This window comes from Pipistrellus kuhlii, unplaced genomic scaffold (genome assembly GCF_014108245.1).
Source record: "Pipistrellus kuhlii isolate mPipKuh1 unplaced genomic scaffold, mPipKuh1.p scaffold_m20_p_5, whole genome shotgun sequence".
NCBI lineage: Eukaryota > Metazoa > Chordata > Mammalia > Chiroptera > Vespertilionidae > Pipistrellus > Pipistrellus kuhlii.
In genome coordinates, this window is record NW_023425551.1 from 6,667,497 (window position 1) to 6,692,283 (window position 24,787).

Below are 24,787 nucleotides of genomic sequence, written 5' to 3' on the forward strand. Positions count from 1 at the left end.
CTCTCCCCCTCCCTTCCACTCTCTTTAGACATCAATGGAAAAATATCCTCAGGGGGGATTAATAAAAACAAACTTATTTTTTTTTTTTTTTAGTGTAGAGATATATAATAGAAGAAAAATGGCCTGTGGTTCTACAATGCAGTTAAACTTTATTTTCATTAAAACACACACAATAATAATGTGATCATATGCTTAGGAAATTTAAAAATTATAGAAAGGAATAAAATGAAATCACGTCCAACCCCTGCCCCTCAAAATTCTCTGTTCCCCAAAGCTATTTTTTTTTTAATTCTACCACAGGGACCATACATTTTCTGTACTTTGCTCTTTGTAACTTACATCTCAGCGATCCTGTCACATCAGCATACACACTCATGTATCTCGTCCTTGTAAATGATGGCATCCAGTGCCTGTATCACGATTTATTTGATCAGTCATTTGCGTTTTGTCTGCAGGCCGACGCTCTATTCATTGAGCCAAACCAGGTAGGGCCGAGAGCAACTTCTTTTGAGATTTTTTCCCACACACGCATAGATTATGCAGAAACAGCTTGGTATAGTGCAGTGGTCGGCAAACTCATTAGTCAACAGAGCCAAATACCAACAGTAAAAGGACTGAAATTTCTTTTGAGAGCCACATTTTTTAAACTTAAACTTCTTCTAACGCCACTTCTTCAAAATAGACTTGCCTAGGCTGTGGTATTTTGTGGAAGTGCTGCACTCAAGGGGCCAAAGAGCTGCATGTGGCTCGAGAGCCACGGTTTGCCGACCATGGGTACAGTGGAAATCACAAGGAACATGGAGCCAGGCCTGGATCATAGTGACTCTGTTACTTGCTGGATAAAGGGATCTGGTCAGCTCCTAAGCCACCGTTGGCATCACTGTCCTCATCTTTAAATGGAGAGATCACGCATCTGCAGAAGTGAGATTTAGGCGAACATACATTGTTCTCTTCCCCTCAGCGGTTTCACTCATGTTCCCGTGTTCGATGATCACCAAGCGTGTGGAGTTTGCGGAGAGAACAGTGCTGGCGTGGATTCTCGGGGAACAGTGTTTCTGTGTCCAGAGCTTAATGATTCAGGGGCTTGGCCATGATTCAGAGGGTTGCTTCATTGAGCTCACCAATCCCTTCACGCCCTATGAGCCGTCTGTTCTGTAAGCAGGGGGAGGGCTGACGCCTTCATACAGTACAGTCTCTGAGCATGGGTGTTGGGAGAAGCATTGACAGCAGCCTGGCCCAGTTAATAGGTCAAGGCTGACTAAGCCTCACTGTCCACATGGGCCAGCCCGTGTTTGACAGTTGAGTGGCCTCTTGCCTTGCCATGAGCCCTTCTCATCAAACTCTGTAGTTATTTGTTAGACTCCCACCAACACACATCAACATTCAGCTCTTCAATTGAATTTCAACTCTTACTGCCCACAAAGGGAGAGGAAGGGGATGGAAAAAGAAGAGAATACAATTGGCGATGATGCGTTAAGGATACGCAGGTTTATGGATGTCCCCCAGGGCTTAGGACAGCTAGCCATCAGGATCAGGCAGGTCCCTCTGGTGTCAAAGGCAAGAAATAAGATCATGTGCAGGGAATGAACTCTGCCCACTGTCCAATTGGGGGAGCCCTGGAGCATGGTGGGGTACAGAATAGCAGAGCGGGGGCAGACATCTTCCTTTTCCTCTAGATTTCTGGCAAAGCCATCCCTAACCTTTCTTAAGGATAAAATACAGTCTGAGATGTTCCCTCTGATAAGATAATTTCGGCATGAATTTGTTCCCAGTTTAAAATTTTGTTCTTTTTTTTTTTTCAGGAAAGTATTATTTTTATGATAATTACTTTGACCTGCCAGGAGCCCTTCTATGTGCCAGAGTGGTGGACTTGTTGACAAAGGTGAAGACGTTTTTTCTATTTTAGAAAACGGTGTATACTGTAAATCAGCATATGTCTCTTCCGTGGAGACTGTACTCAACTTCCTCTTTGTGGTTTCAGGGGAGACTGAGGAGGAAACAGAGAATTTAGCCAAAATGTTTTTGGAAAATTAAATGAGCAGTGACCATTTCCCCCAGGAACGATAAACCTGTTCTCCAGCAGGGGGTGCAAAAGTCCAGGGAAAAATCCAGAACTTGGCATCTGCCTTCTTACTGGGCAGGTTATGGTGGTTGACATGCCCCAAGCATATAATTTCTTAGTAAAAGGTTTGTCTTTGCCTTAAGCAAGCCCTGTCTATTGTTTTTTTGCATTAGGTTAACACACCTTTGAAATAAACTGTAGCCATCCTTAAGAGAGCACATAATCTTGTTAACTATCCTGTAATCCAGTCCCACCTTGCTTCCTCCCATCTCCATGTCATCTTCCTTGTCTCCTCATTTCAAAGGCATTACAGAAGTCGCAGAACTGTATTCTCCAGAGCATTGGAGATCTTGTTCCCCCATATGTCATCACTGTGGCTCGAATAAACTCTCATAAAAATTTTCTACAGGTTTAAACATTCTTACATAGACATCATCAAGTCTACAGTGTGGCTTTGACTCTGCATTTTCTACCATTTGGTCCCATATACTGGCAAAAAAAATAAATAACAATAAAATATTATTATTATATTCCTGTGCCTTGCCTCAGTTTTCTGTGGCTCAAGTCACACACACCCATTTTAGATTTACGTAATATTTTGAGGTGGATCAAAAGCAATGTGCATAGACTATTTGCTTCTTCAGATAATGTAGTCTGGTTATGGAACAGAAGCTCACTGCTTTTAAATGAAACAAAAGAATAGAAGTGTCTTATTTTGCTTTCAACTTGTAGAACTGACAAGGGAAATAACACAAAAAGAAAATATGCAAAATTATTGATTAATGTCAGTTCGATGAATGCTTACTTGGTTTTTTAAAGCAATAAAAAAAAAGAACTTTCATCTGGAAAAATATTTTCTTTGTTTTATTTACAATAAAAAAGTAAAAGGTAATTAAGAAAATTTGACATGTTCTTAAGCATTCTAAATAATATAAAACAAGAGAAAATAAGATGAAAATTTAAAACTAATCATTTTGAGCATAGTTTAATGCATATATATATATTTTTGTACTGCGCATCAAAATTAAATAGATTTCTAGTCATATCAGTTTACACTTAGAATTTAAGACCTATGAACATAAACTGGTTTTATGTCAGAATCACTTTCCTTTTTGCACAAGTTATCTTTTAAAGTCACAGTGATCATGTTCACTTTAGGACATAGGTAATGGTTTGTTTTTTACTCAGAATTACCGTCGTGTGTTTGTGACAGTTTCTGTGGAGCATTAGTTCTGGTGTGTTTGTAGAAATTGTTATTAGAGTCAGGAGATAGAATCAGTTTCTCATTTCACAGTGACTACAGGCAAATGTATCAGTCTTTAAATATTTCGGAGTTTTTATAATAGTTACAGATATCTAGTAGTTGATCTTTGTTTAGATGGAAACACTGCTTAATATTTCCAAGGAAGCAAAGGGTTGTAGGGTTATGTGCTTCAATGTATTGTTTACTTGCTTCCTGGTTTAAAAAAGACTTAATAAAAGTGGTTTATATTCTGGATTTGGAATCTCCTTCATGCCTCCTGTAGAGACTTGCTGCTCTTTTATGTTGGAATCCAGGCACACGTGCACCGAATTCTAAAGTGACCAGCTTTTAGGATTTTAGAATTTCAGGCTTCATAGCTCCATTGATGCCATTATACAGAGTGACACAGAGTGACACATTCTGGTGTCTCAGAGGCCGTAACAGTAAATGTATCCCTGTGTTTAAAACATTCTCTATTTTTATGCTTTCTAATGAGTGGAATTTTTATTTTATTTGGGTTATGTGAGTTACATTAATATAGTCCTGTGTGTGTGTGTGTGTATGTGTGTGTGTGTGTTTATAAACATCCTTGTAGCAGTAATTTTCATGCAAGATTTTTATTCTTTTAAATCATGTTTAGAAGAATGAGAAGTTTATTAACCCAGTCTGTTTTCTGAAAATAAGTCCCCATTTTTGAATACAGTGATATTGTAATTGTTTGCCAAGTATTTTCTATTATGCGTAAAAAATAATGATTGGATATGTTACATTTGGAAATGTATTTTATTTTTTTAGCAGAACAATGGTCAGAAAGCATTTGATTTTTGGAAGGATATAGTTGCTGGTATACAACACAATTATAAGATGTCAGCTTTTAAGGGTGAGTAATGTGAATACTTTCTAATAGAAGTTTGTTAAATGCTATGTGTTTAGTGAATTACTTAGACATTACCTGTTCTGCTATGTTCCTTAATTGGGACTTAATTTGACCCTAAATGTCACTATAAAGTTTGCACCGTTTACATGTGAAGAGGTCCTTTTGTTTACATCTGTCTCATGGCCATCCTTGCCAACATTTTGAGCTGTGCCGTCCTTTGCATACCTGTCAGTGGGGTCCTTTTGACCATTTTCCAGAACTACGGTAAGTTCTGGTTTTGCCCTTTCCTGATTTGGGAATGAGGGCTGGTGACACCTGTAACCTGTTACATACAGTTTGGAAAAAGTGAACATGCCATTGTTTTTGCTTAAAAAACAGGACTATCTGACCCAGAATGGGGGCAGAGAAATCACCAACCCGAGCCCAGGGTTTCGTGGTTCTGTGCCCAGGTTTGTCTGGGGTACACAGATTACTTCTAAGCAATAAAGAGATGCCTTTATAGTATGTGACGCTGGTGGCCTCAACCGGACTGTCCTGATTCAACCAGTGGGTGGCTGATGGATGCTCAAGAGCAGTACTTTTTGAGCTTGGAAAAATGTTGCCCTTTTTATTTATTTATTGGCAGAGAAAGGCTGGGGGGAGGGGAGGGGGACAGGAGGAGGGAGGGAGGGAGAGACTGAGAGAGAGTGAGATTTGGTTGCCACCTTTTGGTGTATGAGTGGATGCTCCAATCAACTGAGCCACAGCGGCCAGGAAAAATACTGCCTTTTGATTAACATAAACATTTCAATGTAATTTAGCCATCAAAATAATCCTAAATGTTATGACTAAAAACGTATTAAGCCCTAATCGGTTTGGCTCAGTGGATAGAGCGTCGGCCTGTGGACTCAAGGGTCCCAGGTTCGATTCCAGTCAATTGCATGTACCTTGGTTGTGGGCACATCCCCAGTAGGAGGTGTGCAAGAGGCAGCTGATCAATGTTTCTCTCTCACTGATGTTTCTAACTCTCTATCCCTCTCCCTTCCTGTCTGTAAAAAGTCAATAAAATATATTTTAAAAAAACACGCACACAAAAATGTATCAAGGCAATAAATGGTAACTGCAGAATATTTGTTCCAATTACATATTCTCTGCCACCTCTTTCTTTCCCTCCCAGAAGAAAATCCCTGATGGGGGGTGATTACCTCTCTTTTCCCTCCCAGCCGCCCATCCTTCACGGGCTTGGGGGTCACTCGTGGTCCTGAGGGGGTCCCAGGCCAACCTCCGTGCCTGGGTGTGTGGGAATGCCCCTCCCAGGGGAAAGGCACATCCTGACCTCTGTGAAGCCGCCCACCACGTCACTGTTTGACTTTCTATCGGCTTTGGAAAGTGAGGAGCCTTCAGAGAACGGTTGCGCATTGCCAAGTGCTCCTGGCAAATAAACTCCGCACAGAAATCTCTGGATGGTACTTTATTGCATCGTAAATGAGGAGTAGGTAAAACATTTCGTGCTTTCGTAAGTGAGGTACAGCTTACAGCTCTTAAACAGCAATATAAAAATACAGTACGGAGCATAAATAAATAACGTCTTTTCCTTTCTAGGCAGATTTTGAAACCTTTGACATCAGGTATAATTTCACTGGAATGGGAGGCACTAGGTACATACTGTAAACCCACAAAATCATCTGATACAAAACTCAACAAAGGGATGAAATCAAATTAATTAACACTCGTGTTAAATAAATACATTAGGTCAGACACCAACTTCCAAGTTGTGAAGGGTATGTAGAACGCTTTTTCGCAGTCACAGAAAAGTTTGTAAAGGTTCATAACCAAAGCACCTTGCATTTCCGGTTCATTTCAACATCATATTTTGCGTGTGTTTTTTATGAGAGCCATAAAAAAAAATCTATATGCACCTTTATATCTGAATAAATTTTTTCACAAGGGGCCATTTAAGCCTTTGAGTAATGCACCATCAGAAAGATCCTATGATAACGTCTTTTAAATTTGAATATTCAAGTATTTAAGTTCTAGAAAGATATACCTCTTGAATGTTTCCTAGAAGTTCTGTTCATTGTTGGAAGAAAACAGGCTTATTTTAAAAGGCGATGCTGAGGTTCTGAAATCAGATTTAACGTAACTTAGCATCACGGATCAGGGTTTTTGTGGTCATTTTACACTTTAGCTTAGCAGGACTCTTCTGGTGAGGTTTTTAAGGACGGGAGGACTTCACAGAATAAGGAGCCTCAGGACTGCGGACTAGGAATTGGACAGGGTCTTCTCCTATAGTTTACCTTTGCTGCTCGCTCTTCCGAGGGAAAGCTGGCTGGTCTGAAAGCTCACATCTGTACTGAAGGGAGTGCTGTCTTTCTCAGCCTACGTCCATATGCGCTTTGTGGGGCAGGTGCCTTCTCAAGCAGGTGTATGTGAGCGCGGTGGGCACACGCTCACATGGGAGCCACTAGGAACCCTGAGAAGGAGGAGTGGACATACTCGGAGGAGTACAGGCCGTTGGACTCGGCGTTGGGCAGCTGCAGCCACACCTGGTCGTTCTCCGCCAGGTCGAGGATGGCGCTGCCCGAGGCCTGGTCCAGATAGCCCTTGGTGTACTCATCATACGTGTACATGACGGGGGTGCCGTTCTTGTACAGGCCCACCCACACGTGGGTCCCTTTCACGTGCACGTGGTAGGAGAAATAGTAGAGGCCCGGGATCTTGCAGGTGAAGATGCCGGTTCTCGGGTCGTAATGCTGCTGCTTGTTATACAGAACCTTATCAAATGGGATGGGGGCGCCTATGGCCGGGTAGGCTTTGGAGAGGATAACGGTGAAGGCGGACACGGGCATTCCTGTGACTCCCTGGTTGACACTAACCTGGGGCACCCCGGGGATGCTGGGCCTTTGGCCGGCCTTGGTGAAGCTGTCGGCAGGGCCGGGGGGCCCTGGAGGCCCGGGGGGCCCCGGAAGGCCCGGCTCTCCCGCCTGGCCTCTCGGACCTGGGGGTCCCGGGGGCCCCGTGGGCCCGTTGAGGCCCTTGGTGGCTATGCCAGCGGGGCCAGGAAGGCCTGGACTTCCTGGATCCCCTTTGGACCCGGGGAAGCCCGGGATGCCGGGCGGCCCGATGGGGCCTCGGGTGCCCGGTATTCCAGGGGAGCCCCTGGGCCCCGCCTCGCCGTTGTGCCCGGGCGTTCCCTTCGCGCCCGCGGGGCCTGCGGGGCCCGGGAGCCCGGGACGTCCTTCCACTCCGGGGTCCCCTTTGGGTCCGGGCAGCCCCGGGTGACCCTTAGGCCCGTCCAGACCCGGCTCTCCCGGGTACCCTGGTTTCCCATCCAGGCCAGACGGCCCCCTCTCCCCCTTGGCCCCGGGGCGTCCTGCCGGCCCGGCGGGCCCCGCCTCCCCCTTGGGGCCCGGCATCCCATAGGTGCCCGGGGTGCCCTTGGGTCCCGGGGGCCCCGCACTCCCGGGGGGTCCGGCCAGACCCGGCTCCCCAGGGCGGCCGGCCGGGCCTTGCTCCCCCTTGGCCCCCGGGCCGCCGGGAAGGCCGGCGGAGCCTCTCTGGCCCTGCAGGCCTGGCAGGCCCGGCTTCCCGAAGCCCGGAGGCCCGGGGGGCCCCGCGATCCCCGGAGCCCCGGGGTGGCCTTTGGTCCCGGGGGCCCCTGGCTGGCCCGGGGCGCCGGGGGCTCCGGGCTTCCCCGCGCCCTCCGGGCCCCGCTCCCCGGGAGGCCCCTGCGGGCCCGGCAGGCCGATGGGGCCCCGCTCTCCCGGGAAGCCCCGGTCCCCTTTGACGCCCGGCTGCCCCGGGAAGCCGCTCTCCCCCCTCTTCCCCACGCCCGGGGGGCCGGGCGGGCCCGCGGGCCCCTGCGGACCGGGCAGGCCCCTCTCCCCGGGGCGGCCCGGGGCGCCGTACCTGGTTTCTCCCTTCTGTCCGTTCACACCGGGCACTCCGGGCGCCCCCTTTTCTCCGGGCAGGCCTCGGGGTCCCGGGGCCCCCGGCGATCCCTGTTCTCCAGGTTTTCCCGACACGGAGATCCCCGCGGGGCCGGGGGTGCCCGGGGGTCCCGGCGGGCCCCGGGGGCCTGGTAAGCCGGCCGGTCCAACGTCTCCTTTCGGCCCATACGGTCCTCTGTCCCCTGGCTTTCCTGGCAGTCCCGGCGAGCCTGGCTTCCCCGTGCCCGATGGTCCCGGCGGGCCCGGCAGCCCTGGCTCTCCTTGGGGTCCCGGACTCCCGTAGCCTGGTTTTCCCGGTGGTCCGGAGGGGCCCGGGTGCCCGCGAGGGCCGGCGGGGCCTGGTGGGCCGGGGGTGCCTTGCTGTCCTCGGACCGGTATACCTGAAAGACAGGCCCCAGGCACACACCCAGAGAGGGCCATGGTGAGCGATGTGAAGGACAAGCATTGCTTCTGGAGGTGTGACTCAGGACAGAGCAGGGCAGTGTCAGTCAGCCCTGTTGGGCAGATCAGTCTTAATTGGGCTTAGACAGTGCGTTTTATATGGTTTTTACAAACACTGCCAGAGAAGGTGGTTTTACAAGACTGCGACTACCGTAATACTTTCATCACAACCAAATGGCCCAGGAAATTAAGCTGGGGTTGAAGAATCTGTCCACAAGTATAATAAGAGTGCAGTTGGAAGCACATTTATTGCCTTTATTTTGGGGAAATCATCCTCCCAGGAAGAAAAGAAAGAAAAAACAGTGTCTAACAGAAAAGGAAGAAAAAGACGAGTACAGGATAAACGGGAAAATATTCAAGAACGGTAACAGTTTTCCCTCACAAAAGCTAGTCTATAAGGCATAAGTAAGACATGCCTTTAATTCTAATTTACATCAGCCGTGGCCCTGCTGAACACAGGTTTTAGATTGAAGTTGAGTTTTTAACCTCAGCACCTACTGTGCACTCCTACAGTCTCCATTATTGCCTTAAAATTGAAACAGAGAATTAGAGAATTGGACCTAACGGGAGAGGTACATAAAGTAGTGTTAACATGTTTATCTAAAGTTTTCCTTGATAAATGCACATAAATATTGTTGGTGTCATAGTGCTATGGGTTCATTTGAGCTAACTACTCATAATATATTTAAACTAAAAAAAAAAAAAAAAATCACTTATTTTGCCAGTTTGGCTCAGTGTATAGTGCCTTGGCCTGCAAACTGAAGGATCCCGGGTTCAATTATGGTCAAGGGCACATGTCTGGGGTTGTGGGCTCAATCCCCAGTAGGAGGCATGCAGGAAGCAGCCGATCAATGATTCTCTCATCATTGATCCCCCCCCCTCTCTCTCTCTCTTCCTCTCCCTTCATTTCTGAAATCAATAAAAATATATTTTAAAAACCACTTATTCATTACTTTCTATGTGAAAAGTGCTATTGAGCCACAAGTGTGGGAGGAGCAGAGGGTGCATCCTATGAGAGCTGCTGTAAGTATGGTAAGAGATGTGCAAGCTATTTTAGTCATTCGGAGGTGGGATATGACAGCATTGCTGGGCCTGGGATATGCCATTAGGGAAGTATTTCCATGTCAAAGAATCTTTAGGCTGTAATCATCACAAGCAGCTACAGAAAATATTCATTCTTTCTCAGAAAACTTCTTTAACAGCTAATAGAGATGGTAATAAAATTACATATTATTTTTAAATACTGGTTGCTTAATTTACATACATTAAAATAATTTTCTGTTTAATAGAGATTCAGAAAGATAATTTAGTGTGCTTTGGCTAATCTCTCTCTTAGCCTATGTTGAACAGAGATGCACGCTGTGTTTCTGTTACCAGCTTAATGTTTAACTTATAGATTGAAGACAAAAGTCTTCATTCAGTGTACAGTGCCTGCCAGTGGAGGGATAATACACTGAGTTCCTACCTTATATGATTAAGTAGAAGGCAAGGTGGATTTAATAGTTCAAATACAGCTTCTCAACTTTTTATTTGCAAACGAGATACATATTTTTACTCTGCAAAAATTAGCCAAGATTATACAGTAAATTAAGGAGTGGGGATAGAAATATTTTTAACCTTCTAAAAGTGGTGTGTTTTATTTTTAGTTTAAAACCATCTCTTATGATCTTGGTAAACTATAAAAAGTCTGAATTTGTGATCATAAAGAGTGTAACCTAGAGCTGCTGGGCATAGCATTTCAAAATGCCATTTATTGCTTCTCTTATTTGCAGTCTGAGACATTCAAGAGTATCTATTGTACATCTGGCATTTATTTTTAAACATGAAGCTACCGTTTATGCAATATTCTAAATTTCAACTTTCTTCTTTAATAGACAGTCCTATATGTTTAACTTGCTCAAAATTGTTGTCTCCAAAGGCAAAAGGCTTAAAGTGAATGGCAAATATCCTTAGCTTTATTTGTGGGATAAAATACATAACTACAATGAGAAAATACTATGGAAAGAAATTTGAATCCTCCAGCCAGTTTAGAATATTCAGTTTAATTCAGTAGATGCTCTACAGGCAGCATGTGTCAGATGTTAGTAAGTGGAATTAGTGACTATGAACCCTGATCAGTGCTCTTTGAGGATCTATTGGCACTTTATTAAACATTTCCTCGGTCCTCTTACAGGTGCCAAGAAAGCTGAACAGATATATAAACCTCCTACTCTTCTTTTGTGCACTTGGCAATCATTTTATTTAAACCATTTGCCATGTAAGTAATTTTGACTGGATTAGTATTTCTAGACTATGAGTAGTGGTTTATGCAAAAGCATCTTGTAAAGGAAAAATTTTCCCATACATTAAAAAGTTCAGGTATATCTTTCTATTATACTTATTGTGCAAAGGATATTACTGTTCTTGAATAGACCTACTTTTTCCAAAAAATCATTTTGGGCTAATTTCAGAGTTTGAAAATAATTTAACACTGGAGTTAGTAGCATTCTGTTAAAGAGATCATTAGATTGTAGAAAGCAACAACCAACTAGTTAACCAAAAAACATAAGCAGTTCAACTTACCTTTACTCTTGATGGCATAGGGAATGAAGAACTGTGTCTTGGTGTTGGCTGCTGGGCCTTTTATGCCTGTAGGTGTTTGGTATCTCTCAGCATAAAACACTCCATGAACCAAGTTCAAGGACATTAGCAGCAAAAGGGCTATTGGTGGCAGCATGTTCTCAGAAGGATTCTGAAAAACAGAAAGAATGATTTTGTTTAATTGTTTTTATTGACCCATTTTATTTTTCTAATGTTGTGCAAATGGGTTCCTTATACAGCTACCTATTTTTTTTTGTCTTACTGTATATATTTTGAGTATATTTAACAATGAGTTATAATTTTTTAGTTAAATAAATATATATTTTGGGAAACCAATAATCAAGTAAAAATGAAGTTAAAAAAACACACACACACAACAGAAACTATAATTGAATGTCTGTATTAAATAATTCAGGATCTTTGACATAGACACAAATACCCAATAGTTTAAAAATACACTTAAATTCAGATTAGGGCATTCGTTTTTGCAAACCTGTTTTACTAGGACTGTCTTTTATAGAGAATGGAGCAAATTAAACTTTCTGAGTGCATCTTAGTGGAAAGCCATTTTTTAAAAATCCAAGTAGTGAGTTCACTAATCCCAGTAGTTATTTTCAAGCAAGCTGACATGGAAGTCCGCCCGTGAGCACTGAGCCATAGTCTTACCTGAGTGCCGGAAGTTCCTGGAATGGCTTCTTGGTCACTTTCTGAGCCTCCTGCTCCCAGGTGAGCAATGCAGATGCTCCCTCCAGAGCTGTCCTGCTGTATTTATACTGGTTCCTTCTGCTACATGAGGTCACCCTGAGCGTAAGCTCCTCCCCCAGAGGTGGAAGTAATTATGGTGGAAAGTTCTATTGGGCAGACATACAAGATCAGGTTGGCCTGTCTTTCTCCTTGTTTTCTTATTGAAAAATAAAGTCTTTGTCTTAAACATATATTAATAGTTGTAACCAAACACCATCTTTTCCTGTGATTTTATTTTAGACGTTATTACTCAGATGTTTAGGTCTGTTCATGATGGGATGATACTGCCCCGTTATATTTTTGCAAACCACATTCTTGTGTTATTTGGTTGAACATGTTTGGTAGTGTATAAAGGGAAGAAGTCTTTTTTGGAGGACAGTGTGGATTTAAACAGCATCTAAATTCTTCAATTATTACATAAAGCCATCAATGTGTCCATTAATGCTCCTAAATTTTTATGAAAATAGCTTACCCCAATTCTGACTTATTTTTAGCCTTGGAGTAACATAGTGGTGAAAATGTAGGTATGTTGTTTCGTATTTTAGGATTTTAGTGTAACTCCTCAGAAGGTATTAAGAGAAATTTTAAATATGATAGCAAATAAATATTTTAAGTTTTATATGTTAAATATTTAAAATTTTTCAGACAGAAGCAAGATATTCATGAATTTGATGGTAGAGTTAGCAGTATAATTACCCTGAAGGTTTATATTCACAACACTGTGTTCAGTAAATGACTTCAGATTTTATTGCTTAATTTTGGATTTTACTTTAGAGTTGCAGTAGAGATTACCAAAAAACCCCACAAAACCTTAACTTGATAATGTCATACTATGTCTATTTAAATGATGTTGCTCTATTCAATTTAGAAGAAAATACATTCTTTGAACTTTGCTTCCAGCTTTTAAAAAAATGTTGGAATTTCCATCAGGAATCTTTAGTCAGCCCAATTAGAAAACATTTTCTCCTATAGATAACACTAAATGTTGTCATTGTACTTGTCAATGTAGGTAGTATTCTTTTCAACAATTAGGAGACTCTTAAAATAGGTTTGAGGGATCCTGAAGAAACTAATAAAGATAGAAAGTCAAGAGGCTAATTTTTGTATCTTAATTGCATGATTTTGGGGCTAAATCAGGTCAACTGTACAGGTGAAGGTGAAATAGGCGAATGAAGCATTTCATATGTAGGCGTAGATACATCTTTTTTAAAATCTCTGTAGCAGTAGAGTGATATGGATTCAGGATTGACCAGCAATGGAAATAACTGAATGTCTGGCTAGTGGACAGAATAAAAGTTTGTTCTTTGTCCTTTTCTTTCCTCCTCCCTATATACAATTTTCTGTCTTTGAAAGCCTGATTAACACCTAGAAGAAAGGTAAATGGCAACTCCTCTAACTTCCTCCCTTCCTCCTAACTCTTACTTTTAAATCTTTTATTGGTTACCATAGTTTAAAAAAAACCTACATTATCATATACTAGAGGCCCGGTGCACGAAATTCTTGCACTTGGGGGGGTTCCCCTCAGCCCGGTCTGTGCCCTCTTGCAGTCTGGGAGCCCTCGGGGGATGTCCGACTGCCAGTTGTTGGACATCGTTAACACTGCCACAGAGGAGGGAAAGGCGCCCACCACCTCCGCTGCACTCGCCAGCTGTGAGCCTGGCACCTGGCTGAGTGGTGCTCCTCCGTGGGAGCACACTGACCACCAGGGGGCAGCTCCTGCATTGAGCGTCTGCCCCCTGGTGGTCAGTGCACATCATAGTGACCAGTCGTTCTGCCGTTCAGTCAATTTGCATATTAGCCTTTTATTATATAGGATGCTTGTATAATACTCATTGATACACATGAAACATGGCTTTATAGCAGCTCAGGTTAACAGAAGAATTGGAAAGTTTTTCTTTTAATCTTTCATCCTTTGGAAATATTCTTTGGAGTAGCTTTTGTATGATTACATGTACTGCACTATGTCTATAAGAGACCACAAAAGGTAAGTGAGAGGAAGTGGCTGCCTTCCATCTGCTTATGGTTCATTTGGACAAGGTTTTGAAAAAGTCATTAGGGTGTAACATTGTGGATGCTCTTGAATGCTAGGCTGGAGAATTTATTTGAAAGGAGTTATTGGAAGTACATGTTCTAGTGTTTTTGTGTATGTGTGGTTTTACACACACTTATTTGTTTATGATTGAGACTGATACCCTTTAGATGCCATTCATGCGAAAGTTGAGATTTATTCTCAGCTCTCATTGTGCACCCGCATAGACTCTTTGTTCATCTGTGGCTGCTGTAACTCCTTTCAGAGCTTTTCACCTTAACCTCTTGTTCATCAACACAATGCAAGGGTTGGACTAGGTTTTTAAGCTCTTCTCAGCTTTAAAATTAGGATATTAGAATTCAAGGTATTCATTCTCTTTCCTGTGATAAGACAGTGGGCATGGCTTCATTAAGTACCTGTGGGAGACAGAATCCATACCAGGTGGCCATATGCTTTCTTGTGGGCTCTGTAAACATATGCGGGTATCTGTCATTCTATATTCCCCTTCAGCTTTGGGAAATGTGGTGTCTTTATTGAACAGGCCTGCGACATTCAACCCTCCTTGCAAATAGTGTCTTAATTTCAGCGCAGGGAATCTGACTACTGTTTGCTTTGTTAGTCACATAAGAAGCAATGCCTTGTGCAAACAGATTGTAGAATCAGAATATTTGCTAGCCACACCCCACCCAATTGTGTATTTAAAACTATTTTTATTCTGGGAGTTTACTTGTAGATGTTTGAAGTGACTGGTCTGTGGCTTTATGACAAAAAGCCATTCCACTTAAAACAGAGAGCCTACTCTTTAAACTCAGTAACTTAAGTGATTTTTTTAAAAAAAATTTAACTCCTCACCCGAGGATATGTTCATTGATTTTTAGAGAGAGAGAGGGAGGGAGGGAGGAAGGGAGGGAGGAAGGGAGGGAGGGAGGGAGGGAGGGAGGGAGAGAGAGAGAGAGAGAGAGAGAGAGAGAGAGAGAGAGAGGGAGAGAAACATCGATCACTTGCCTCCCATACTGTGCCTCTATCAGGGACAGAACCTGCAACCTTTCTGTGTATGTGACAGAGCTCCAACCAGCTGACTCACCCGGTCAGGTGATTATCACACAGGATGGTTTTTTGCCCATCTGTCATTTACCCCATTAAGTATGCCTATTTATTTTCATTTCCCAGGTTCATTCATTAATCCACCAAATACTACTTGAGCACCACTTTGTGTCAAACACGGAGATGAAAACTAGATGAATAATGTACAGCCCTCAATAGTGTTTGAACAGTGGTTCTCAATCTTTTTCACCACTCGCACGGCCTGAGGAATGTGACAGAATTCTCTCAGCATTTGCGGTGTATTAAGATAATGGTGGTTCATTCAGAGATGATATTTTGCAAAGCTCCCTACGTGATCATCATGGATTTTTAACTTCTAATGTCTTGGTCTTATGTCAGTGTTCTAGGACCAGCTTTGTTAGAATTAGCTACATAATTCTGTTGTTTTTGGTCATACGGTTTCTAACTTTATTATAGAAATTCTGTCTTCAATAGAGGTTAGAAAGAAGAGGTACAGTGCACGCCTAGGTACTCCCCCCATCGCCAATCTCAAGCTCCCAAGGTCAGGATAGCTGGCTCCCAAAACACCTGAACGTTGGCCAGGGAACAGTACAAGCCAGCTCCAGCATACATTGCATATTTCCCAAATCAGATTTATCAAACCGGGAACATGCAGAGGAGTCTGGCTCCTGTGACTGCCGTATTTCGCCTCCTTTTCTAAGTAACATTAAAAAAAAATTTAAGGTTTATTATATTACTTAAAAAGTAAATATCTATTAAAAAATGTAATTCATTCATATCTCCTCTCAGTTTCTCAGATAAAGGTCATCATGTTATACATATTTAGTTTTGCCTCTCTTTACGTAACTGTTTATCTTGGAGATCACCATGTACAGATGTCCACATTCCTTTTCACAGCTGCCTAGTACTCCATTGTATGAACATGCCATGTTGTGTTTTTCCAGCCTTTTCCCTGTGGATGTCACCTGTGCTATTTCCTCTCTTTTGCTAATACAAATGTTACTAAAGTGAATAATTTTTTTTTGTGTGTGTGTGTGTGTGTGTGTGTGTGTGTGTGTGTATTTTTGTCCAAATGTCTTTGGGAGAGATTCTTACAACTGGGATTCATGAGTTACAGATAAATGTATATGTAATTTTGTGATAAATCATTAAATTGTCCTCCATAGTCAGTGTATTATTTTGCATTTCTACCAGTGTGACAGGATATGTTGTTAGATTTTTGCCCATTTTTGAGGTAAATATTGGAATCTTAGTCCAGTTGTAATTTTGATGACCATCAGCAGGGAAAAGGCAAGAAACAAAACAAAACACAAACACGCATGGAATGCACACTCTTCTTGCTAGGCATGTGGTAGAGCATCTTTTCCTAGAGATCAGACCATATTTCTAGCCCGCTTTTCCTAAGTGTTCTATACCTGAGAAATATGAACCTCTTTTCTGTGATTATGGTTTACACGTATTTCTTTCCAGTTTGTCATTTGTCTTTTTAGTTTGCTTATAAGAATTTTTTAAGTGTAACATTTTCCAGTGAGACACATACATTTTGATTCGGAATGTGATTGTTCTCTTAGAGAGACTTGGAATGAAAGGTCGTTGAAGTCATCACTTCATTCTTCGGGTGAGGAAACCGGTTTCTCTGTCAGGAATGGCTCCATCCCTCATATTTAATCCTGTTAAATTCTGAAGGGAAGGGCTGCTGGTGAGAGAGCCCACTGAGAGGAAACACCACCGAGTTAGCGTGTTCCTCTCCTCACCAGGCAGGATACTGACTTTCCTGTGTTAGCAGTGGAAACGGGGACAGTGCCCAGGAGTTTAACGAGGGCGCTCGGAGACCCACAGCTTCCACCACCTCCGATACCTCACCCCTCCTGAAAAAGAACACCACGGGTGCTATTACAGAGCCCAGAAGCTAAAAATGACCTGTTTGTGTAAACAGTCTAATGTGGTTTGGTGGTAAGATACCTGCTGGGGGGTTTGAAAGGAGAAATTCATGCAAAAAACAGGTGTTTACGAAAACCTCTGACACTTCAGGCAAGGTCAAGAAAACTGCTATTGAGAGTCTCTTAAGAAGTTCGAACAAGGGCTTTATATTCTATTTTCGATTACACAGAAACTGCTACGTGACTTGAAGAATTCATGGTTTTGTAATGATATGCATGTCTTTCCATAGGAACTTGCCCAGTTAAAAATATAGACCTTCTTACTGCTTTGACCTAAGATCTTCAAGGATCTTGGCCCCCAATAGGTTCTAGGCCATCGAAACACATGCCTACTCAACTTTGGTCTTCACATCCACTCAGTCTCTGCTAAAGGGGGAAGAGAATTAAAGTGTTCGTTGGGGAGGTCACGGAGTGACACTTTTTATTTGAATCTCTTGCTCCCCAGTTTAATGCCGTGCTTCAGAGCAGCGCCCCGGTTGCCACCCACCTGTGAGGTGCGAAGTACCTAGCGGGTACACAGCACAGTTCTTACAGGTGGCAACACCGGTCACCAAGAAACCCCCCTTCAAGACTGATGCCTGTGCAGCTGTTCACTTGCTCATATTGACAATTAAGTCATCCCTGAGTTTTCACTTTAAGTAATGCTCGGTCATAGTCTGCTTAGCCTTTGATCCCCCTAAATGGGGAAACTTAATGTGGGATTATTTTTCAAAAGAGAAAGCAATTTTTATGAATTGATTTATAATTTGATTTCTCTTATATCCTAGGTAATCTTTGACCTACTTCTTCCAATGCTAGTATTATATTTCTTTAGATTTAAGATGCTGAAAATAACTCCGAGCTAAAGATTCATCTAATTCCTATCTTTAGTTTACTCCTGCCTTTCAAATAGAAAAATCATGTTTGAATTGTCAAATACATCAAGAACTCAAATGTTGCCCTGGCCAGTGTGGCTTGATTGACTGGAGCATCGTCCCCTCTACTGAAAGGTTTTGGATTCGATTCCCGGGCAGGGCACCTGCCTAGGTTGCAGGGTTGATCTGCAGTTATAGCACATGCAGGGAGAGATAAGGGAGTTCGGAGAGGGAGGAAGGAGGGGGGGAGACATCAATGCGAGAAAGAACTTTGAATGGCCACCTTCCATATGTGCCTTTCCCTTTGTCTAAAATCAATAAGCATATCCTCTGGTGAGTTCATAGCAGTTTCATTATTTGTGTTTAGTATTTAGACTAAATTTCCGAGTGGAGCTTAGTGGTATTAGAATCAATGGAGTGGTATTAGAATCAATGCTTGGTTTTGCAAAGAGCTGCACTAATTTACATTAACATAATACCTTTAGAATTTCATTTCTGGATCTTCCTGTTTATATAGTATTTTATATTTAACATGAGTTAAAAATAATTACAACATGATGTTCAAAGAATAAGAATAGATATTTCTTATTTTTGTCTCTAGTACTGATTTTGGTTTGTTTTTCTTCATTAAGCTTGATTTCTCACATTGGTAAATGTTAGTTTATAATTTTTTATTTCATCAAGGTGAGGGCCGTTTGTATAAAAGCGCTCTCTCTTTGTAAGGCAGTTGAGTCTTCTGTGGGTCATTTCTTCACCAGCATTCTGTGGTAACCACTCTGATTCGGTCTGCTTTAACGTTGCCTTCAAATTGGACTTGCGTTTATTGAACATCATCTGTGCGTCAGGAACTTTGCTTTTCTCATTTGATCCACAAGAACCTTTTGTGATAGGTATTATCACTCTTTCTGAACGAAGGCCCAAGAGGTTAAGGAGTTGCATAGTTCAAGAAGCCAGCAGTTGGCAGAGCGGAGAGTTTGGACGTCAGCTTTAAAGATCCAATGGCTTTTTCCACAAGAGCACACCATCTGGTATTGCTAAACATTCCTCTTCTGTTTAGTTTCCCCCGATTGTTACTGACATCAATCAATTTAGGTCCCGTTCTTTACAAACGGGGCTGAGATGTTAATGTCCTCCTTTGCTCTTCTGGCCACCTCATGCCTTAGTTCCCTTTTCTGCCTTGCATCACTGTTTTTCTCTGTTTTCAAGAACTAGGGCCCTCTTTTCAATGATTATAGTTGGAATACTTTGAGATATATATATATATATATATATATATATATATATATGTGTGTGTGTGTGTGTGTGTGTGTGTGTGTGTGTGTGTATATACACGATATATATATATACACACACACACACATACATATAGTATATAATGTTGTTTTATATGAAAAGCAAAGAATATTAATACTGTGAACATCTATGTACCTGCTATTGAAAGGTTTTAATGAATTTTGTCTATTATTCTCTCTGTCTTCATAGGTAGTACACCCCCCACCCCCAAATATGCACATATATATTCCATAATAACTTTCTGTTGCATGTTTTAAAATTTTACTTAAAAGGAATTATATTGTGTGTGTTTCTGTAACTTGTTGTTTTTTTAAAAAATATATATATATTTTATTGATTTTTTTTACAGAGAGGAAGGGAGAGGGCCAGAGAGTTAGAAACATCGATGAGAGAGAAACATCGATCAGCTGCCTCCTGTACACCCCCCCTCCCCACCCCGGGGATGTGCCCGCAACCAAGGTACATGCCCTTGACCAGAATCGAACCTGGGACCCTTCAGTCTGCAGTCTGGCACTTTATTCACTGAGCCAAACCAGTTAGGGCTGTAACTTACTTTTTTGATGCAACATTATGTTTTTGAGATTTGCCCATATTGATTTATGTGGCTGTTTATTCATTTATTAAAATACATTTTGATTGAATTTTTTTAGAGCATGAGGAAGGGAGGGAGAGAGAGAGAAAGAAACATCAGTGTGGGAGAGAAACATGGATAGGCCACCTCCCGCACATGTGTCCACTGGGGGTTGAGTCCACAGCCCTGGGCACGACCCTTCAGTGCACTGGACAGTGCTCAGCCAACAGCCACAGCAGCCCGGGCTGCTGTTTGTCACAGCAGGGCCATATAGTTTTCAGTGGTATGAGCATATCAGAATTTGTTTATCTGCTGGTGGGTACCTAGCTTAGTTTTATTTGTTTGCTATTAAAAATTGTGCTGCTTTAAACATTTTTATACATGTTTCCAGACCGCCTGCAGAATAATTTTTCTAGGGAGTATTCCTTGGAGCAGAATATTAAGTATACATATTTCTGTTTTACTGGCGAAGGCCAAATTGTTTGCTAAAGCCATTTTATGTTTTACAGCAGGGCATAAGAATTACAACCACTTGATACCATCTAGATTTTTTAAGGTTTGCCAATCAGGAGTTGTAAAATGTTGCCTCATTAAATTTTTACTTGTATATTTCTGATTTTTAATGAGGATGAGCATATTTTTATGTTTATTGGTGATTTGTGTTTATTCTTTTTCCAAAAGCCTGTGTGTATCTTTATGCATTTTTGTATTCAAATACCTATTTTGTATCTTTATGCATACTTTCTTGGGTTGTCTTTTGTTGTTATTGTTGATTTTTTAATATTCCTTACATCTTTTGCATATTGGTTTTCATATGTTTTGAAGGCATATGGGGTCTGAAACATTGTACGTTGCTATCGTCTAGCCAAGAAAGACTCTATTTTTTATTTTTATTGATTATGGCCTCACATAATTGTCCTTATTCCCCCATTCCCATCCCAAACCCCTCCCTAGATATGCCCCCCCTTCACCCCCTGTTGTCCATGGCCACTGGCTAGGCCCATATGTATACACACAAGTCCTTTGGTTGATCTCTTCCCCTTACCCCCATCCTCCCTCTGGGGTTTGAGAGTCTGATCGCTGGATCTCTTTCTCTGGGTCTGTTTAAAATAACTCATTGAAACTCAGTAAGTTACTTATGTTGATTTTCCCCAACTTTTCAGTGGGACTCCAAACCATTGTATATTCAAAAAAAGGCCTGGCACTTCTCTGAACGGTGGTGCAGAATGTCTCACCAAATTTTTCTTTTCCTTTCTCTAATGAAGATAGATGATCGTTCTTTTTATAGAATTGGCAATTCTAAGTTTACTTGCAGAGGTTCGACATCTATCATTAATGTGAGTTTATAGTCAGCACTTGAATTCAAGAAAAATGTATTTTCCTTTCACTTAGTGATCACTAGTACCACCTTCTCTTTATTGGCGTTTCTACCAGGAGACTGCTTCCAGGGGAGGGTTATGACCAGCATTTCATCACTGAAAACCCTTGTACAGGGTCCTGATGGTTTCAGTAAGTGATTTTCTGAGAAAAATACTGTCAGTGTGAGATAGAAAATATATTGGAATTCCCTTGTTCAGGAAAATTTTGAAGTTACTTGGATATAACCCCCCCCCCAAAAAAAAAGATTTTTATTTCATAGCTTATTTGTAATGCTTGATACAAATGAGATTGATGCCAGGGTATTATTATTCTTATTACTTTTATATTTATGAAATATTTGTGGGGGCTATGGGTAACCTTTCTAAAATATGAAACTAGTAGTATAGTTCACAGGTATTCCACATTATTTTTCAGAATTTATGGGACCAATTTTAGTAATTTGATTTTTAAAGATAAGGAGAGCACAAACTGTTTTATTAGGTATCATTTTTGCTTTTTATTTACTTATTAAAGTGTTTTTTATTGATTTTTTTTTTTTTTTTTTTTTGAGAGAGAGAGAGAGAGAGGGAGGAAAGGAGAAATGTCAATGTGAGAGTGAAACATTGATCTCCTGCCTCCTGCACGTCCTCTGCTGGGGATGGAGCTCAGGCATCTGTCCTGATGGGGACTTGACCTGGTGACCTTCTGGTGCACAGGGAGATACCCAACAAACTGAGCACCTGGCCACGGCCATTTTTGCTTTTTGTAAAACCTTTAAAAAAGTTGTTGCCTGCACAAATTCTTAGGAAAAAAGTAGTAGTGGTTGTATTAAATTAAAAAAGCTTATTTTTAATAACATAAAAACCAAAACCTAATTTGTCTACTAAAAGCATCTCCTGCTTAGTTTCAGATTTCATATTTTACATTCAACTAGTAGCCCTGCGTACGAATCCTTGTGCCAGTAGCTCTCCACGGGGCCTGGTTGCTCGGCACCCGCTGCCCACAGGCCCTCCACGGCTAGGGTGGAACACTTTGCCGCGAAGTAAGTAAGCATTCTGCCAGGCCACTCACTCTGCCCGCTCTCAGCGGCCACCCCCGGGGCTGGGGCACTCTGGCGGGCCTGAGAGAACTGGATGCTGTCATCTTTGTGATGGAGTGACAGTTAATTTGCACATCACCCTTTTATTAGCTAGAATTATTTGATATGTCATCAATGTTGCTTCTACTCTTCACCTCATTTTCAACTCTTAAAATTTGTTAAATGAGCTTTTGACCTGCTTCTGATAATATTATGGGGTTATGTTGGAATCCGTAAGTAAACATGTACAGGAGAATGAGAGCTTTTATTTGTGGTGGGGATGACCATTAAGTTTTGTGCTCATGGTAAGAAGTGTCTTTAGTGCCTGGGGATCTTGATAGAATAAGCTCAGGTTCGTGGCAGTGGCTGAGAGGTAAGCAGGAAGGAATCAGTGAAATAAGTTTACAGTGCTCTTCCCATCTTAAAAAATATCATTTGGCACTGCATGTCTTGTTCCCTTTCATTTCTGTTAACTGCCTCCTTCAGACTGGAGATGCAAGCTTCTGCATACCCAGCCCTAAGAGACATTTTCTTGTTCTAACGGTCTTTGTTTCTTCATACATGTCACTTCGAGAGTGTGGAGATCAAGCAAACCCTCCCAGGTGTGTGTAGAAACTCTTCTCTGTTTTACGGTGGGAAAAAAAGGTGAATAATAACCTAGACATTCGGGTTTATATCTTATTTGGAAAAGGGTATGGCTCTGTTGTACACATTTTGATATGAAATTCCTGGAGACAAGATTTTGTTATTTTGAATAATACTTAGAAGTAAGATAAAAATTCCTGATATGTTACTTACATTAAATCTGACTCTGGCATGAATAGTATTTGAAGGCATTGCACCAATTTAGAGAACATTAGAACAATAATGCTGTATTTTGCCACTTTTTAATCTTAATGATTTTGTTGTTTGGAATGAATTTGTTCTATTACTTATAGATTATTATTTTTTCTATAAAAACAGCCATCAAAGAAACAGTTATCCTTTTGGCATATTGAAGGAATGAGAGTTTGCCTTTTTTATGGCTATTAATCATTTTGTGGTGCCTCATATTTGTAGATGTAAAATATGTATACTAAGGTAAGTGATCATTTTATCGATAAGCCTAGGGAATAAGTCACTCAAAAAATTAGCTGTAGTTACTTATTTTGTTATAATAAAATCAAGAAAGATTATTACTAAGTGGCATTCCTGCAACATGGCTGAATTTGTAGTAGTGTTTGGTTATGATGTTTTTTCTCTATTAGGAATATCTTAAACCATTTTACAACCTGAGAGAGGGGGAGGGAATAGAGAAATTAGGAGCCGTCTGGCCTGTGTGGCCCAGCATCCATGAACTTAAAGGTTGCCGGTTTGATTCCCAGTCAGGGCATATGCCCAGGTTGTGGGTTGGGTCCCTGGAAGAGAGGCGTGCAGGAAGCAGCTGATTGTTTTGTTTCCCTCTCACATGGATATTTCTCTCTCTCTCCCTCTCTCCCTTCCTCTCTCTCTAAAAATCAATTAAAAATAAATTACTAAAAAGAGATTCGGGACTTTTTCATTATGATTCTTTACCTACATTTATATGGTCATTTTATTTTCTTGTAATAATAAAGATATCCAGAGCATATTAATTACTGGTGTTTGAATACTTAGATTTCTAGGAGTTTATATAATCCGAATTCTTTTTATAACAATATAGGAAAAGGTACATTTATTCTTATTACAACATTAAAACATAAAGAACATTCATATACACTGAGCTGCTAAATATGTTGCTTGAACTTGTTTTTCCTAGTTTCCCATATTACTTTAAATATAAGATTCTAAATATAGAACTCAAATATTTGGATGGATTTAAATTAACCTCAATTTCCAATAAGCTAGTGAATGGACTCTCAGAGTTTATTTGTAATCCACACCAGACTTTGGGATGACTATTTTTTAGACTTGATGACAGTAATGTAATTGTTAAGAGGATGGGGTGTGATAGCAGGAAGTAAGCTGGAGTGATGAGCTAGTGATTTGTGCCTGATGACTTTGAGCTGGTTCACCATTCCCCAGCCACAAATATGCAGGGCAGGAGAATGAAACCTCTGTTCAGAATGAGACTACTTCAAACAGATCTTAGACTGATAGCATTGACTGTTCTCTGCACAACTTGGTTGAAAGTTTTTGGATTTCTTTTGAAATGCTAGTAGCCAGCAGTTGGGGACATGAGCTGAGGGAAGAGGAATCACCTAGAGTCTGATGTTTAATCCTGGAGTCAGAAAGCCTTTCTAAGTATGGTCCCAAACCCAGAAACCATAAAAGAAAAGATGGATGAATGTGACAATATTAAAAACATTCTGCATATGAGAAAAAATACTAAATTACCAGTAAAGACAAAAATGGGAGAAAAAATTCCAACTTGTGTAATAGACAAGGTGCTAGTCCTAATATGCAAATTAACCATCACTCAGCTACACCCATAAGCCATGCCCACCAACCACACCCACCAGCCAATCAGAGCAACTATGCAAATTAACCCAACAAAGATGGCAGTTTTTATATGGAGTGGGAAGGAGACTGACTTTTTTTAAAATTTAATTTTATTGTTTAAAGTATTATTAATAGTACATGTATCTCCTTTTTATATATAGTACATATATCCCCATTGATCTTCTCCCAGCCTCCCCTACACCCTGGCACATGTCCTCATCTTTCCCCACATCCCCCATAGTGTGTTGTGTCCCTTGGTTAT

The 24,787-nt window shown here is 41.4% G+C and overlaps 2 protein-coding genes across 6 annotated transcripts in view; one reads left to right on the forward strand and one right to left on the reverse strand.

Moving 5' to 3' along the window:
• NT5DC1 (5'-nucleotidase domain containing 1) overlaps positions 1–24,787 on the forward strand; it is a 93,024-nt gene that overhangs the window by 11,603 nt on the left and 56,634 nt on the right. For 3 of the 4 annotated variants that reach the window (XM_036413351.2, XM_036413350.2, XM_036413348.2), the window contains 2 exons: positions 1,803–1,882; positions 4,101–4,185. In XM_036413351.2, the coding sequence (XP_036269244.1) occupies positions 1,803–1,882; positions 4,101–4,185 (165 nt within the window). The remainder of the gene's footprint in view (positions 1–1,802; positions 1,883–4,100; positions 4,186–24,787) is intronic. The other variant, XM_036413349.2, reaches the window with a different exon arrangement.
• The window catches only part of COL10A1 (collagen type X alpha 1 chain), a 31,223-nt gene continuing 12,053 nt past the window's right edge, over positions 5,618–24,787 (reverse strand). Inside the window, exons 2-4 of one of the 2 annotated variants that reach the window (XM_045573068.1) lie at positions 11,799–11,983; positions 11,115–11,283; positions 5,618–8,491 (exon numbers count right to left, since the gene is read on the reverse strand). In XM_045573068.1, coding sequence (XP_045429024.1) covers positions 6,612–8,491; positions 11,115–11,268 — 2,034 coding nt within the window. In that variant the 5' untranslated portion in view covers positions 11,269–11,283; positions 11,799–11,983 and the 3' untranslated portion in view covers positions 5,618–6,611. The remainder of the gene's footprint in view (positions 8,492–11,114; positions 11,284–11,798; positions 11,984–24,787) is intronic. The other variant, XM_036413342.2, reaches the window with a different exon arrangement.